Consider the following 18,913-nt stretch of genomic DNA (forward strand, 5'->3'; position numbering starts at 1 on the left):
GAGTTATTAGTCTAATCCCAAAATTACAGGAAGCAAACAAAATACAACATTATAGACTGATATGTCTATTAAATGTGAGCTTCAAAATAATTACAAAAGTGGCTACCTTAAGGCTAAATTCTATCGTAGACAATCTGATTAGCCCAACACAAACTGCTTTTATGCAAGGGCACAACATCTTGGAGGGATGGGGGCCAAAACGGCTCATGAGCTATATAGGAAGAAGTTGAATGGTGTCATCTTCAAGATAGATTTCGAAAAAACATATGATAAGGTTAAATGACCTTTCTTGGGTGAAATATTTTATATATGGAGGAAGCATTGTGGTGAACGTTAATAATGATATAGGTACTTATTTCCACATGAGGAAATGTCTAAGGCAAGATGATCCTTTACCTCCAATCATGTTTAACATGGTCGTGCACATGCTAGCAATATTGATCAATACAGCCAAAATTGACGATCAGGCGACTGGTGTGGTGCCACATCTTGTTGGTACAGTACGCCGACGACACAATTATTTTTATGGACCATGATCTTGAAAAAACTAGTAATATGAAACTCATCTTATGTGCGTTCAAGCAACTCTCAGGCCACAAAATAAACTTTCATAAGAGTGAAATATTTTGTTTTGGGGAAGCACACGAACAAAGAGCCAGTGACATTGAGCTTTTCGGTTGTAATCTAGGAACTCTACTAATGAGATATCTCGGTTTTCCTATTCATTGTAGGAAATTATCAAATATCGTTTAGAAAAGAGTAAAATATCGTTTAGAAAAGAGTAGAGGAACGTTTTGAAAAAAGACTTAGCAGCTAGAAAGGTAAATATCTGTCAACAGGAGGGAGATCAATATTTATCAACTCGGTCCTTAGTAGCCTACCTATGTTCATGATGCATTTATTCTCGGTCCCTAAAGGAGTTCTACAAAAGTTGGACTATTTTCGTTCAATATTCTTTTAGCAAAGCGACGAGCAAAAACATAAATATCGCTTGGCCAAATGGGATATCATGTGCCAACCGAAAGAGCAAGAATGAGGTCTTGGAATCCATAATCTTGAGATAAAAAAACACGGATTTACTAAGTAAATGGTTGTATAAACTAATAACCTTAGATGGAACATGGCAACAGATCCTACGTAACAAGTCAAGTATTTAGGATCGAAACCACTCTCCCAAAGTATAGTGAAAAATCGGGGTCTCTCATATTTGGGCAAGTCTAATGAATGCCAAACATGATTTCCTTCATTTCGGCTCTTATAATCAAAGATGGATCAAAAATTAGATTTTTGGGAAGACAAATGGTTGGGAAATGCGTCCCTGCATAAACAGTATCTGTCCTTATATAATATCGCTAGGAATAAGGTGTGCACTGCAGTAGATGTACTACAAGCCATTCCAACAAAAATAACCTGGTGAAGAGATTTAATTGGTCACAAATTAGATGCTTGGAATAGCTTATTACCATGTATTTCTAATGTTGTGCAGGAACAAGGAGAGGATGAATTTCCCTGGGCTTTACATCCGAATGGACAGTTCTCTGTGAAATCTCACTATTTGGCCTTAATAGTGACGTATTTAATATAAATAAGAAAATATGGAAAATGAGAACTCCCCTTAAGATCTTTTTATGGTACCTATGTAAAGGTGTTATTTTAATGAAATATGATCTAGCTAAACGGATTTGGCAAGGCGGTAGACAATGTTGTTTTTGTCATAAAGTCGAGACAATTAATCATTTTTTATTGTCATTTTGTGAGAGCAGCATGGTTAATTATATTTGCTTCATCTGGTATAAAACCTCCCAACAATGTTGCCCATATGTTTGGATCTTGGTTGGGGAATTACTAATAATCTTAGACTTGTTTTTCTCCGCATCTTTTTGTTGGTCTATGTGGTTATGCAGGAATGACTTGGTTTTTGAAAAAAAAGAATATTTGCTTCTCCTCTACAAGTTATATATTCAGTTATACATTGGCTTTATACTTGGGCTATTCTGCAGAAGCCTGCTATTCAGGATTTAGTTGCAGCGGCTTATTAGCGACTAGCACAGGTGGCCAAGGAATATTTTATCCGCGCACATGGGTGGTAGTCTAGTCTCATGATTCAAAATCTTATAGTGTGAGTGTTTTTTTCCTTTTTTCTATTTAAGGGCAAGTTTGGGAACACTAATTTCTCATGGGATTTTCATTTTCCTAAGGGAAATTAGTTCATTTTCCTTTGGGAAAATGAAAATCCCATGAAAAATTAGTGTTCCCAAACTAGCCCTAAAGGTTGGGTGTTCCTTAAGTGGGCAGAGGTCGGGAAAATCTCAAGGTTTTTATACCTCGATGTAACTATCTTGATTTAATAAAACTTCCCTTATAAAAAAGACTTAAGAGATAGTACACATAATTCATTTTGTGAATCATACTGAACCAAATTAATTATCTGATTCAATGGTGTTTTTGCCACTACACATAGTTTAAGTTTGTTTAGAACTGAAACACATTGTCTGATTAGCTAGCAGCTGGCTAATTGAACTAGACATGAAGCACTATCGGCTTGACTACTGCTGCCGGCCAATATATATATAACACATATGACACACAACACAACAGCAGGGCCTCCTGCTTTCTGCTGAAAGTTTCCTTTGAGGGGAACACAGATCTGGATGTCGCCTAGAGGGGGTGAATAGGCGAATAAAAATTTACACCAAAACTAAGGACTTTCTTACTCTACTTAAAACATTGATTGCAGTGGAGTCCAATCAAGTAGAGTCAGTTGCAGCGGAATGAAGTTCTTTGTCGCACAAAGGACCTGCACTCCAAGAACAGCTTATACAAAAGATAAGATTAGAATACGTGCAACCACGAATAAACAAGAGACAATGAACAAAACAGAGACAAAAGACACAAAAGATTTATCCCGTGGTTCGGCCAATCCTAAAATGCTTGCCTACATCCACGTTGGAGTTAGCCAACCTGGCTTGAAGTTTATTTCAACTCCTTCCTCCGTTTGCTCTAGTTTATCACCTAGGTGATAAACAAAGTCTTCCCTTATCTTCAGTCGATGTTGCAGTACAGTAGAACTGCGATTATCATAGGTTGATAGCTCAACGGTGGAAGAACGCAACACAAAAGAATGCTCAAGTCCTTGCTCACTAGCTCTTTATCGTAGCAGCACTACGACTATCTCTTTTGGCTAACACATGCGCCCGAACACTGATTATAGAGAGATACATAAGAGAGAGGTAGAGGATGGTTAAGCAATATCACTACAGTTGCTTGTTGCCTTGGTGTCCAAGTGTAGGTCGTGGGAAGGCCTATTTATAGCCCCAAAGCCTCCCATAACCGTTGCAAAATAAATATGGAAACTATTCTATCTGTAGGTGCACCGGACTGGCCTAGTGCACACCAGGCCTCCAACGGTCGCCTACCTTTGCAAGATTATGATTGGTTGTTTCCTTCTCTACCAAGGCTAACCATTGGACCCAGGTGGTCCGGTGTACCGAACCAAGTCCTATAGCGGGTCCAAAGCACACAGGACTGAGTCCTATAGAGGGTCCGGTGCACACAGGACCGAGTATTGTAGATGGTCCGGTGAATTTTAGCCAAATTCCCGAGACTGCGAAGTTCATTATTGGTGGTTCGGTGCACACATGACCAGTTCCTGTAGGAGGTCCGGTGCACATAGGACCGATTCCTATAGAAGGTCCGATGGTTTTTAGTCAAAATCCCGAGACCAGCCAGTTCACTGTAGAGGGTCCGGTGCACATAGGACCGAGTCCTGTAGAGGGCCAGGTGCACCCAAACTACTGATTCTAAGTCCTTTTTCTTTGGTTCTTCTTCCAATCAACTTGGACTTTCTTGGGCACCTTCCTATGACTTAGATAAATATAATTAGAGTGTTATCTAATTGACTAAGTCACATGGACTCACCACTTTCTCCTTTTCTCCATTGCTTCTCTGTTTCCTATCAAATAGGGACCAAAATGGCACTTTCACTTCGAACGACGTTAGAGTGCAAATCAAAGTGCCAAATATATAGTAAAAGGTGTATGCAATATGTTCAAATGATCAAACCTCTCATACTTAACCTTTTTCATCATATTGCTTTTTGACCTGTTTGAGCCTGGGGTTGGACTCCAAAACTCCAAGTCAACATAACTTGATCTCATTAGTCATCTTTGAGCTCCAACACCCTCATGACCCTTTCCATGACTTAAATCATAAACCATATGAATTACCTCGTTGGCTTTAAGTCACATCGTTATGTTGTTGTCTTCAATGCACCATGTCTCTTCTTATCCTAATCAACCTCGACCTCTAGCAAGACCATATTCTTCACTTAGGCTTTAGGTACCTGAGTCCTCTTGACCTTCTCCATTTTCTTGGCCCCTCGAAGTCCTTGCCTTCTTCGTCAGTTTGATCAACTGTCTCCAAGACATGTATATTGATTTTCCACTTAATCAATGTCCATCCTCCATCTTCTTCACTTGTGATACCTATAATCCATATTCACCATAGCCTATATGGAATATCACATCTTCCACGTGTGTTGAACCTTACATGCTTTTCACTAGGAACCCGTTCAACACACACAACACACTTATCCGTCCTTAATTGTGTCGTTATCTAAAACACCAAAACCCAGAAGGGACCTTTCACCTGCAAGCAACACAAAGCAAGGGGCAAGAACCTGTCATCCTCTAGCTATCTCCATCTTCCTTTTGTTCTCGTCGCCTCATCTCCAATTCCTTCTGTAGTCTATTTATCTATATCTGTGCTCTAGATGATGAGACGACATACTGGCATCTGTAATTCCTTTGCTGAATAAATCTCTTTGCTTACTGTTGATATACATATATTGTTAATTCCGTCGTCAGACCATTGCTTGTTGTTCATACTTGTTTCACCATTGTATTTTTTTTATCACGGGCGTGCGTGCACTTCCACTAGCTAGTACAAGGCAAAAGACTAACATCCTTTATAAAAAACAGAAAAAATGTATAAAGTATATACTAGAAGAAGAAAAAATGTATTGAAAAGTGAATAAGAGCATCTCCAAAAGCTTCCCAGAAGTCTCCCCTAAATCTATTTTTTGGGGAAAAACACAAAAACATGTCTCCAACAGTTCCCCTAAAGCGTCCCCAACTTTTTCATAGCCCTTAAAACTCCCTCATTTGTAGCTACAAATGAGGGGTTTTTTGGGCTCCCCAGAAACAAACTGCTGCTTTAAGGGATCTGTTGGAGAAAGGATTAAAATTTACCCCCACTTATTATTTAGATGTCCCTTAAAACTGATTTTGAGGAGTCGTTTTATGGAGAGCTCTTGGAGATGCTCTAACAATTGTTTTGAGATAAAATTTAAATCGTGAAACGCCAATTATTTTTGCAACGGTGAGGGAGTATTATAACTTATTTGAGATGTTTCTCCGCGCGCAAAAAAAAAAGAGAGTGTCTTGTAGTACATGGACGTGTTCATGGAAAGGGACATGAGTGGCCCAACCCACGACGTCCCGCGACAGCCCACACTCGCGAGGACGTACGCGCCACGCCGCAGACAGCCGAAGCAGATGAACGAAATGAAACGAGATCCATCCAGGAGAGAGAAAATTCCCACACACACAAATGGCAACAGGAGAGAAAATCTATAGAGAGAGAAACAAGAGGGAGAGAGAGAGAGGGAACAGAAGCACCGCGCGGCCGGAGACGCCAAAAATACATCTTCCCGGTCCAGGCAAGAAATCAGAATTCTCCGCTGAACAATCCGTCGCATTTGCGCCCCCTTTACGGCGAATCCGACATGGGGAGGGCGGGATTTCTCTTCCTCCCCCTCCTGCTCCTCCTCGCCTTCGCCGGCCCCGGCCCCGCCTCCGCGGCGACGGCCATGACCCCGGACGCGGGCGTCATCTTGGACCTCGCCAAGTCGCTGACCAACCCGCCGCCGTCCTGGACCGGCACCGACGTCTGCGGCGGCGTCTCCTTCAGCGGCGTCACCTGCAACGGCGCCGCCCGCGTCACCGGCATCAACCTCGCCAAGCTGCATTTATCCGGCACCCTTTCCTCGTCCCTCGCCAATCTCACCGCGCTCCAATCGCTGCAGCTCCAAGGCAACGCGCTGGAGGGCGACCTGCCCTCCCTGGCCCAGATGGGCTCCCTCGAGACCCTCGTTCTCGACGGCAACGCCTTCTCCACCCTGCCGCCGGACTTCCTCGAGGGTCTCCCCTCGCTGCTCAAGCTCAGTATGGACGACCTCCCTCTCGAGCCATGGAGCATCCCCGACGCTATCGCGGGGTGCGCGATGCTTCAGACCTTCTCGGCCTCCAATGCCTCTGTCTCTGGCCCCTTCCCGGCGGTTCTTGCCAACCTGACGTCGCTACAGACGCTGCGGCTGTCGTACAATAACCTTACCGGGGTCCTGCCGGTGGGGTTAGAGGCGTTGGGCTCGCTGGAGACGCTGCAGCTCAACAGCCAGAGGTCGAACGGCATGCTGTCAGGGCCAATTGACGTTGTGGCGAAGTTGCCGAGCTTGAAGACACTGTGGCTTCAGTCCAACTCGTTCACCGGCCCGATCCCGGAGTTTGATCCCAACACGCAGCTGGAGACTTTCAATGTCAGAGACAACAGCCTCACCGGACCGGTGCCACCCTCTCTTGTAGGGATCACAAGCCTTCAGGATGTGGCGCTGTCCAATAACTTTCTTCAAGGGCCAAAACCAAAATTCGCAGCTAAGACTGTGGATATTGATTCTGGGAACGGGTTCTGTCACGAAGACCCTGGGCCATGCGATCCACTGGTGACCACTCTGCTTGGGGTGGCTTCAGGGTTTGGATACCCATTGCAGCTCAAGAAGTGGGCAGGCAACAACCCATGCGATCCATGGCCTGGTCTTTCCTGCATCAAAATGGATGTAACTCAAATCAAATTGCCTCGCCGGAACTTGTCAGGGCTTATTTCACCGGCTTTTGCGAACTTGACTAGACTTCAGCGGCTGGATCTGTCTAACAATCGACTTACTGGGGTAATACCAGATGCTTTGACGACACTGAAAAGTCTCAATTATCTTGATGTCTCAAATAATCGCCTTACTGGACAAGTGCCTGAGTTCAAGCAGCATATAAAGCTGATGACTGCAGGCAACTCGTTTGGGGAATCAGGTGGTGATAGTGGAGGGGGTGGCTCCAATGTTCGGTCCTCATCTTCAAATCCTACAGGTTCACATAACTCAAAGTCAAATGCGGGAATGATCGTTGGAATTCTTCTAGTTGTCATTCTTCTTGTCATTTGTGTTGGGCTTTTCCTACATCATCGAAGGAACAAGAATGTGGACAAGTTCAGTCCTATCTCAACAAAGAGCCCTTCTGGTGAATCTGAGGTGATGAAGATTCAGGTAGTTGGGACAAATGGCCATAGCAACATAAGTGGTTCTGTAGGCTCAACTGAGCTTTACAGTCATTCAAGTGCTGACAACACAAGCATTGCTGACCTCTTCGAGTCCCATGGGATGCAATTACCGATGAGTGTGCTACTAAAGGCCACAAACAACTTTGATGAGGACTACATCTTAGGTACAGGGGGCTTTGGGGTGGTTTTTAAGGGGACTCTCAATGACAAGCTGGTTGCTGTGAAGAGGTGCGACAGTGGCACTATGGGAACTAAAGGGCTGCAAGAATTCATGGCTGAGATTGACGTTCTTAGGAAGGTGAGACATCGGCACTTGGTTGCATTGCTTGGATACTGCACCCATGGCAATGAGAGGCTCTTGGTCTATGAATATATGTCAGGAGGAACACTGCGCCAGCACTTGTGTGATCTTCAGCAGAGTGGTTATACTCCTCTTACATGGACACAGAGGATGACAATAGCTTTGGATGTTGCCCGGGGGATAGAATATTTGCATGGTTTGGCGCAGGAGACTTTCATTCATAGGGATCTGAAGCCTTCCAACATATTGCTTGATCAAGATTTAAGAGCCAAGGTTTCGGACTTTGGATTGGTCAAGCTTGCGAAAGATACAGATAAGTCCATGATGACAAGAGTAGCAGGGACATTTGGATACCTTGCGCCTGAATATGCCAGTATGTTCACTTCTTACTTCTGTAAATATTTTGTCTTCAAGTACTATCAGTAATTGTCTTGCATGTAATTCTTACTTCTGTTACTTTGGCTGCTTTCAGTTCAATTATAGTTTATTTTTTTACTTGAGCAATTTTTATGCTTTCAATTTACACTAGTCAGCAAGTTAGGATCATCTATAAATTACCTTAGGCACTCAACTCTTTACATGATCCTAACAAGCAGGATTTTTTCCACTGTAGAACTACACGGAGCTGTGCTTAATTCAATTTGATTGTTTGGTAATACACTGACAGATTTCTGAGGTTGTATCTGAAAAGCAGAAACAAGAATAGCTAGCAGAGGTGTAGGCTGTGTTTGGTTCCGTGCAATGCATGACGCATGAGATTAGTTTGTCTTGTATTGGGGAGCCACACTCGAGCTAGGTTGGGTGTACGAAGGATCAACTTATCTCAACCCCTTGGTGAAGACAGAAGTGGGCAGCCCCTTGGTGAAGATGTCCGCAAACTGAGACGTCGTTGGGACATGAAGAACACGAACATACCAATGGCAACGCGCTCACGGATGAAGTGGAGATCAATCTTGATATGCTTCGTGTGCTGATGCTGAACCGGGTTAGTGGACAAGTAGACAACACTGACATTGTCACAATAAACTAAGGAGCTCTTGGTCAAGGGACTATGAAGCTCCTGTAGTAACTGACGCAGCCAGGAATCTTCGGCGACACCGTTAGCAACTGTCCTGTATTTGACCTCTGCACTGGAGCGAGACACCGTAGGCTGCTGCTTGGAGGACCAGGAGATGAGGTTGTCTCCAAGGAAAACAGTGTACCCTGAAGTAGACCTGCGAGGATCCAGGCATCCGGCCCAATCAACATCTGTGTAGACGAGCACAACAGAGGTCGTGGATGGGCGAAGGAGACCATGACTAAGTGTCCCACGAAGGTAGCGCAGGATACGCTTGAGTGCCGAGAGGTGAACATCTCGAGGATCATGCATATGAAGACACACTTGCTGAACAACATAGGAGATATCAGGCTGGGTGAAAGTCAAGTACTGCAAAGCGCCGACCAGGCTACGATACTGAGTGGGGTCGCTGACAATGGTACCGATCATGGCAGAGACCTTAGCATGACTGTCGACAGGAGTACTACACGGCTTACAATCGGACATACCAGCACGCTCAAGAATATCGAGAGCATATTGCTGGTGTGAAAGGAAGAGGCCCTCTGAATGTTGCTCAACAACCAAACCTAAGAAATGATGGAGAGTACTGATATCCTTCATGTAGAATGCCTTCTGAAGAGCAGTGATAATGCGACGTAGAAGGTCTTGGCTGGAAGCAGTGAGAACAATGTCATCCACATAAAGCAGCAAGTAAGCCATGTCAATCCCATGATGATATATAAACAGCAAAGTATCCGACTTGGCTTCGACAAACCCCAGAGTGAGTGAGTAGCAAAGCAACTATACCAAGCACGAGGCGCCTGCTTTAGACCATAAAGATACTTATTGAGCTGACAGGCGGCATGAGGCTGAGTGGGGTCAACAAAATCTGTGGGTTGAGAGCAGTAGACCATCTCAGTGATAGTGCCATGTAAGAATGCGTTCTTGACATCAATTTGATGAACTGGCTAGTGTTGAGAGAGTGATAAGGACAAAACAGTGCGGACTGTGGCCGGCTTGACCACTGGGCTGAAGGCCTCATCATAATCCACGCCGGGACGCTAAGTAAAACCACGAAGGACCCAACGAGCCTTGTATCTGTCGAGAGAACCATCAACATTGAATTTATGACGGAAAATCCACTTGTCGGTGACGATGTTGGTGCCAGGGGGCCAGGGAACGAGATCCTAGGTGATGTTGGAGAGCAGAGCATCGTACTCTTCTTGCATCGCGTGGCGCCAATTTGGATTGGCAAGGGCACTGCGGTAGGTCTTTGGGACAGGAGAGGGAGTCGTGGCACTGAACACAGCAGGCACTCGAAAACCAGCCTTGCTGCGGGTGGCCATCCCATGCTGGTTAACCACCGGTGTGATGGGGGCATAGGAACCACAGGCGTCTCCGAGACCACGTGTGGTCGTCGATGGTACACCTTCAAGGGTGTAGCCGGCAGGGCTGCGGCTGGTGCAAGTGGCGAGGCTACGCGGGTGAAGACACGGATGTCTAGTGCCGAGCGGGAGCCGGACGTGGTGCAGTCGCGACTGATGGCAGGGGCAACAACACGAGGCCCTGTTCAGCGGCAGGTACCACTGTGTGCAGCAACCGCGACGAGCGAGGTCGTCGGCGAGGTGAGGCGAGTACCTGCAGCGGAGGGCCCGATCGGCAAGATCGACTCCTCAAGCTCAGACAAAAAATCAAGGTTAGTGATCGAGGCTCGAGAGCCGGCAAGGGGAAACGAGGCCTCATCAAAAACTACATGGCGCGAGGTGAGAATTCTGTTGGTGGAAAGGTCCAAACAGCGATAGCCTTTGTGATTGTTGGAATAGCCAAGAAAGACGCAAAGGCTAGAGCGGGGGGGGGGGAGCTTGTGAGGAGAGGTGGCGGACATGTTTGGGTGACACGCACAACCAAAAACGCGGAGGTGGTCATAGGCGGGGTGAGAGCCGAAGAGGGCGAAATTGGGGGTGCCATAAGTAAGGCCAGGGTTTTGGTGGGTAGCCGATTAAGGAGGTATGTAGCGGTGTGAAGACCTTCGACCCAATAGGATGACATCCGGAGCAAAACACCATGAGTGAGAAAGAAGGTGCGAGTGTAAGAGTTGTCGAACTCACGACCGTTGTCAAATTGAATGCTTCGGATGGTGTAGCCGAACTGTGCCTTCACATAAGAGAAAAAATAGCCAAGATATTGAATGTTTCGGATTTAAGACGAAGAGGAAACGTCCAAAGAAAATGCGAGCAGTCATCAAGAATACTAAGATAATATTTATAACCGGAAACACTGGAAATGGGAGAGGTCCACAGATCACAATGGATTAAATCAAAATTCTTAAGAGCTCGCGAAGTAGAGTTTGCAAAAGGTAGGCGAGTGTGACACCCAACTTAACAAGCATGATAGATGGAATCACTAGTAATTTTATTACAACTGATGGCAGAAGTACTAGTGAGTTTGGACAGAGCCTCATGTCTAGGATGGCCAAGGCGGCGATGCCAAATAGTGGAGGAGACAATGGCAATAAGGGCACGGGACACCGGGGAACATGTTGGAGCACCGAGGGTGTAGAGGGGCTCGGAGCTATTGTACCCGACGATCACGCTCCTGGAATGAAGATCCTTCATAGAAAGGCCAAGAGGATCAAATTCGACAGAACAACTGTTATCAGAAGTAAATTGACGAACTGAAATGAGGTTTTGAACAATATTGGGGGCAACAAGAATGTTATTAAGATAAAAGGGACCCGATATGATGGAGTGGCCAGAAGTTGTGACAGCCTGACAGGTAAAGTGGATCTGTTTCCAACCATGATGGAAGTGGAGCGCGGAGGACGAAATAAAGAGATGTTACCACTGTCAGGAGTCATGTGACTGGAAGCACCAGAATCCATGACCCAGTCCGTGGCGCCAGGAGGACTGAGGGTCATGGTGCTGAAGTTGCTGGCGAGAGACTACTGATCCCAGGATTCAGTCTACAGAGTCCATGGCGCAGTTTGAGAGGCAGGAACCGCAAGGGGTTGCTACGGCCTACGAAGTCCTAAGCTGATGCAGTGGCGGACTGAGCTGATGCTGAACCGGCCCGACGGGTTGGGTAAAGTGACACGACAGAGGGGTGTACTAGGTCAGAGCAGCGAAGAGCGCTTGCTGGGGCACTTGCTGTGGTGCAGCGAAGAGTGCCTGCTGGGGCGCCTGTTGTGGTGTGCTCTAGTGTGCAGGCGGACGTATGCCGCGCTGCTGTCCAGTGGGGCTAGGCCACATCGTGATTTGCCCTGTCCATGGATTGTACAACGAAGGCCAGGGCGACTGAGCCTTGCCTCCTCCGTTGTTGGGGCGACACCGTTGACGACCACTAGCAGAGGAGTCCCCACCATGGGTGTTGCTAGTGGGTTGGCTGGTACCACCAGCGGGCGCCGTGACACCTCCAGGGGGAGGGGCGATGGAGGAAGCAGTGGTACTGGCGACGAGAGCGGTGGCCGGAGGCGGAGGTGGCGTGCTGGAGTCTATCTCCTCGAGTATGAGATCATTGCGGACGTCGGTATAGGTGTACATTCGGGCCGCCCGGTCCGGCCAAAGCCCGAAAAGGCCCGTATTATTTGAATTTCGGGCCGACCCGACCCGTTTGAATTTCGGGCCGTGCCGGCCCGGCCCACGGCCCGGCCCGTAATTGCTTAAACGTGCCGGGCCCATTTCGGGCGACCCGAAATTATAAAAGCCCGAAATTCATTTTTTGGTCCGAAATTCACATTAGGGCCCGAAATTCAATTTTGGCCCGAAATTCAGTTTTTGGCCCTAAATTCACATCAAAGCCCTAAATTCAAAAAATAATAAAACAAATAAAAGATAAGACAAATAAATTTGAACAAAAACAAACTTAATATTTGTATTAAAGTTACCACAGCTATGCAATGACTATCTCATTTACAAATCATTTTGTTAGAAGGAAAAAGAGTATAATCAGCTCTATACAAAGTTCGTAAGTTCAATTTATTGTCTAATGTTCATAGCAAAAGTAAAATTACATCACATACTCTAATTCAAAGCTACAAAAAATATCTAACTAGCATTATCTCTAGCTTTGTGTTCTTTATCAAGTATATGAAAGTGTGGAATGAAAGTGTGGTTTGAATAAATATATGGGCCTTTTCGTGCCTCTATATGGGCTATTTCATGCCTGCCTTAAACGGGCCGTGCTCGTGCCCGCCCATGGGCCGTGACCTCGGCCCAAACCCGGCCCGACACTAAAATATTTCGGGTCGTGCCGTGCCTGGGCCGTGCTTTTTTTTTCCGTGCTTCGGGCCGGCCCATCAGGCTCGGCCCAAATGTACACCTATAGACGTCGGCGAAGGAGGGGAACGACTACTAGCGCTTGAAGTGGACCTTCATGTGGGCGAACTTCTCATTCAGGCCACACAACACGTTCAGGATGAGGGTACGGTCGTGGATGACCTCACCAAGATCACCAAGGGCCCCGGCCATCCCCTTCATCTTGCCACAATAGTCACCGACGGAGAGATCGCCCTGCATGAACACATGAAACTCGGCGTCGAGGCGAAGTGTGCGAGCTTCGCAATTGCCGAGGAGTTGCTCTTCGATGGCCAGCCAGACGCGGCGCCAAGTGCCACCTGAGGTGCGAGCAGACTCCATCAGCTCGGGGGAGAGTGTGCCCAGCACCTAGGACAGCACGATGGAATTCATGCGCCGCCAGGATGGCGTGGCGGGGCAGGCGTCGGAGAGGACATGGTCGGTGAGGGCGTACCGCTCGAGGGCGAGCAGAACGAGATCGCGCCAGCGATTGTAGTGGGAAGAAAGGGGATCCAAAACCATATGCACAAGGGCATGTAGGTTCTAGATACTCGCCGCCTGCACGTGAAGGTTGGCAATGATGGCAGCCTCGTAGTCGGGGTCTTCAATAGCATCGGCATCGTTGTTCGGGACACCGCCTTGGGGTGGTGGCAAGGTGGCGTTGTGGGCGACGACTGCAGCACGCTCAAGGTTGGAGGTGGCCTGGCGTTCCCTGGCGAGGGTGTCCTGAGCGGCGCCGACCTGATCTTGGGCGGCGGCGACTGCCTTGGCTGCTGCATCAGCGGCGGCGACCAGGGCCTGGTGAGCTGTCACGGTGTCACCTGTGCGGCGTCGGCGACGGGCGGAGGCTCTGCAGAGGCCATGGTGGCGCAGCACAGGCAGCGACAGGCAGCGTAGGCAGGGAAGAGTTTAGTGGAAGCAATAGGTTATAGGATTGTGACTGTCTCGTGATACCATGATAGCATGGAATATTGTGTGTTGTATTGCACTGAGTAGCAGGATTACAATATATAGACCTCTACCAGATTGTGCTACACCTGATTTATAGAAACAATGATCACGGAGTCAATCAGGGAGATCTCACACTAAATAGGAAACAACCATATAGGAAAGAATCACCCATTAGCACATAATCAGGGGCAATCAGCCAACACCTGATAGGGATGGGTATCACCTAATTAGGGGCAATCAGCCAACACCTAATAGGGAAGGAAACCTCCTAAACATGGAAGGAAATAGGCTTAACAATCATCACCTCTACTATTATCTATCACACCATGGCATTAGATCTTCCTTCATGGGTCATCAAAACTATTGACCACCTTCTGGTCAATTGCTTCTTTGTGAGGCAATTTTGGTCCATCCTCCAAAGAATGGGGCTGCCTGCACTAGCCCCTCAGGCCCCATTACCATCTTTTGATGAATGGTGGAGGCATGTTTCCAATTCAGTTAGCGGCATTATCCAAAATGGATTGAATCCCCTCATCATCTTGGGCGCTTGGACTCTGTGGAGGCATGGAAATGACTGTGTTCGATGGAAAATCCCCCCATCTTCCAACAGCTTTGGTTATGATGGGGACTGATCTTTGAAGCTGGATCATGGCTGGAGCTAGAGGTTTATCGCTGCTGTCTGATCATGTCCAGGAGGGTCCCTAGGTTGTCAGGGGTGGTGGTTAGTGGTCCTTCCTTTAGGTGAACAGGCGCGTTTGTAACAAGTGAACCTCGGGTGTGGTGTGTGCTGTAATTAATTCTCCTTTTCTATTAATGCAATGATACACAGCTTTCCTGCGTGTTCGAGAAAAATCCTCTTGGACAGAAAAGCCAGTTAGCGAAAAGGCCTCCACCGTAATAGTTAAAGCTTCCGAGTAGCACCTCCAGGTCTTGGGTTCAATCCTCCCGGGTTCGATCCCCCTCGGGGGCGAATTACAGGCTTGGTTAAAAAAAATCCTCTCGTTGTGCCCTGCCTTTACGTCCTACGCGCCACCCTCTGGTTGGGCCGTTGCAGAGTGAGTAGTGACGACCTGCTAGTGATGGTGGGCCAGGGTTCAGGGATTTTCTCGGTCGGGACCATGTTTCAGTCTCTTCTTAATATAATATCGGGAGAGCGGTCTTTTCCTCCCTGGCTGAGTTTTTTTTCCAGAAAAGCCAGTTAGACAATTAATTCTACCATCACTCCACTTTTTTTAGAGTGACAAGTTACAGGTGCTTATAATCTGTCTGTTGCTATTATGATTGTTGGAGACCATCGGCGCTCTATTTTTACTTGAAAAAACAACTGTACGACATGATTGGAATGACATATGATGCCAGTACACATTTCATTTTGTTGATCATTTGAGATGGATGTGAGTTTAATTAGTTTTAAGTTTTTATCAGTGTCATTTATGTGTGTGAGTTTTCTTTCGCTCTTAGGAAGGTTGATAGAAAAGCCTCAGTGGCTTGTGTGTTGTGTGATGTACATTTTCTTATAAATAAGTGGTTTTAATAACCGCTTTACATGATCGTCGCCCCTTTTCATCTCTAGACAGGTTTATAGCAACCGCTTCATGAGTCCTTTGTCTGGCCATTTTTTACTGCACAGAAGATGTTAATGCATCCAAACATTTGTTTGATAGTATATATGCATGCATCATTCAGTCATATGCTTGCGAGGATGAACACTCCTAAGCAAGCAGCACAACAGTTCAGTTTTCCACTGGTGATGGCATATGAACCCACAAACTTCTGCTAATCAGATATATAGAAAAACGTACAATTTTATTGCTGATAGTTGAAGCCAATGGTCAACTCCAAATGAAATTACTGAACCTTTTCCTTTGGTTATGTCCATTCTTTCAAAAGTACAGAAAGTTGTTTACATGTCTGTTCTTTTTGGTGATGTCAAAAAATGAGTACTAGTAATATATGGTCCATATCATGCTCGGCACCTAGTAAAGCCTGATTTAGTTCTGTTATTGCAACTAAACAGCGACGAGATTTTGCACCATTTGGTACATCGGAATACAATTAGAACACCTTAAACAAAATTAGACTGGAACTGATGTCATGTATCCATTTATTGATGGATGAAGATGAAAAACACAGGGTGTCATAAACAAATTCTGCAAGTCTTTTCAGCCATTTCCCAGACAGCCCTTTTTTCAGTGGTGCTCATATTTTATGCTTTTTTCTGTACATTTTCTTCAGATTCGGTGTTTCAGGATTAGTCTTTTGGAAAGAAATGCATAGAATTGTATTGAACAACTGTCCCCCCCCCCTGTTTTTGCATTGTCAAGTTTTTTAGTGGGGCATAATATTTACAAACATGCCATTGGTATGTATACAGCTACAGGAAAGGTCACTACAAAAGTAGATGTGTATGCATACGGTGTGATACTGATGGAGATGATTACGGGAAGGAAAGTACTTGATGACTCATTACCCGATGGCGAAACGCATCTCGTAACGAGCTTCCGAAAAAACATGCTCGACAAAGAGAAGTTCAGGAAGTTTTTGGACCCCACCCTGGAGCTCAGCGCTGAATCTTGGAACAGCCTGCTGGAGGTGGCCGATCTTGCTCGCCATTGCACGGCGCGGGAACCGTACCAGCGGCCAGACATGGGTCACTGCGTGAACAGGCTTTCCAGCCTAGTGGACCAGTGGAAGCCAACCAACATTGTTGATGATGACGATGAGGAGGGTGGGACAAGCGAGATGGGTCTTCACCAGCACCTAGAAATATGGAGATGCGATGATTTCACTATATCGGATTCGGATTCATTCAGCGCACACAACACATCAAGGAAGTACCATTGACAATTAGCGAGGCTTTTTTTTGTCATACATACATATAAATGAGGAACCATGGTGTGGCACATCAAGAGGCTCCCCAGTCCCCACACGTCTGGATCACGAACAGCTTTGAAGGTCAATGTGCCAGCCAGTCAGGTTGTAGTTAGCGCATTGAAAACAAGGTTACTTGATAATCAGCATCTTCATTCATTGAATGTCTGCTAACCAGGCTCAAACTTGAGAGGGAAGTCATGATACCAGAAAACTTGTGCTGTATCTAGCTTAGCCTGTTTATACAATTTGGTCACTTTGGACACTGAGAAACATTTTGTTCTTGAATGGTGAAGAGGGAAAAGAGATGAAAGAAACCATAGCTTCGCCGAAGGCGAGTTCTGGTGGTTAGTTTTTTAGGATGTAGAGGGTTGCCTTTTGTGTACAACCAACCATGATTTCATTATTATTTATCTAGTATCTGTATTTGCTCTGTACAACCAACCGTCAGGATTGTTTTCTTCAAATACCTGAACGTGCGAAACGATGCTACCAAAAGTTCAAGTTTTGCGTTAGCATGCAATTTTTTTTTTTCATACTGGACGTCTTGTACTGGCAAGAACCAATAAACAAATGTCTAAGCTTTAGCTTTGTACAGCCTGCAAAGCAAAAGATAAGATGAATCAGAGAAATGTCCTTAGGATACCAAAGAATATTTAATGTAACCTAACATATCACATTCAACTGTTGCACCCAAATGCATAGCAGCTTCCGATTATTCATAACACCAGCAGGAAACTGTTTGAGCATCAGAATACAGGTACACTATTGAATTTGAACATTGGATACTAAACATTCAGAATCACTTGCATAGTTCCAATTGTTTAGAACACCAGCTCATGATCATCGTTGTTTAGGGCACAACACATGATCGTCATGTGCCATTGGAAAAAAACGATCATCATTTGTCTGCAAGGAAAACTGCATGCACGCCTGGTGGGTGATGATTGTACCTTCCATAAAAACAGGACCCGTATGCAATGTGATGGAAATAGGGTTTCGTACTATGTCTGACACTATTTTATACTTAACATGATGATTTTTATGCTCAAAATCTGGCATCACATCTATAACTGCCATAAAAACAGATCCCTAAAATAGCGCGGCACTTGATCTGGACATGGGATGTGGGGTGGTGGGGCCGTACATGCGTGGGGGGAGGGAGTCGACCAGGGCTTCATGTAACTATTTAAAGCCCTAGGCTCCAAATAACCAGACCCTATATATATATAATAGATCTATTCATCACCTAGGATAATAGACCAGGGTCCATCACCTGGACCACCCTAACACACACACGTCTTAGCCCAACCGAGCCGCCCCCTGTGCCCTCGCGTCCCCAGCTGACCGAGCGAGCCGCGTCCCACACAAGAGCCGAGCCAAGCCAATTATTTACCGTGAACCGGGCCACCTCTTCAAATGACTTAACACAGTCAAAATGACTTAATGTTTTCTTTATGCTTAATGACTTAATGTTGGTTGAACGATTGAATGACTTAATGTTGTCTACAATAACTGAACTAAAAACACGGAATGTCTGAGAAAACATTAAAATGATTGAAAAACAAATAATGACTTAATGTTGCCTAGAATTTGGAATTACTGGAAAAATAGAAATGTCTGAGAGAACACAGAGAATGTCTGAAAAACAAAAATGACTTCATATGTTTCCTAGAAATGACTTAATGTTTCCCTTAAAAACAAGAACGACTTAATGTTTTCCTGAAAATGACTTAACGTTTTATTGGCGAAGGGAGTCGAACCGTGTGGGGCGTGAAAGGGAGCCGATCGGGCGTGAGCCGTGTGAGAGGGGCGGTTGGGCGGGTGGATGGGCACGCCAGGGTGGTTCAGGTGATAAATAGAGTGTGTATATATATATATATATATATATATATATAAAGCCTTGGGCTTCTAATAACTAGATGAAGCTCTGGCCCTACGGTGCCATTCGGTTCAGCCGTACCAGGTTCGGGCGGCTATAAAAACACCCCCAGGCTGCCAGGGATTAAGTTTTAGTGACGGTGGCAGTTCCCTCGGGCGTGCGACTGGTGGCGGTGGTTCCCTCGGACATCCGAC

General features: G+C 45.9%; 1 protein-coding gene across 1 annotated transcript; it reads left to right on the top strand.

Annotated features, from left to right (window-relative positions):
- The first annotated feature begins 5,555 nt into the window (after positions 1–5,555).
- Positions 5,556–17,341, top strand: LOC103652907 (receptor protein kinase TMK1). The gene is made up of 2 exons (XM_008679900.3): positions 5,556–8,060; positions 16,341–17,341. Exons 1-2 carry the CDS (start codon positions 5,786–5,788, stop codon positions 16,808–16,810), a joined length of 2,745 nt encoding a protein of 914 aa, XP_008678122.1. The 5' UTR covers positions 5,556–5,785; the 3' UTR covers positions 16,811–17,341.
- Positions 17,342–18,913: the final 1,572 nt, after the last annotated feature.

Source organism: Zea mays, chromosome 4 (genome assembly GCF_902167145.1).
Source record: "Zea mays cultivar B73 chromosome 4, Zm-B73-REFERENCE-NAM-5.0, whole genome shotgun sequence".
NCBI classification, from domain to species: Eukaryota; Viridiplantae; Streptophyta; class Magnoliopsida; order Poales; family Poaceae; genus Zea; species Zea mays.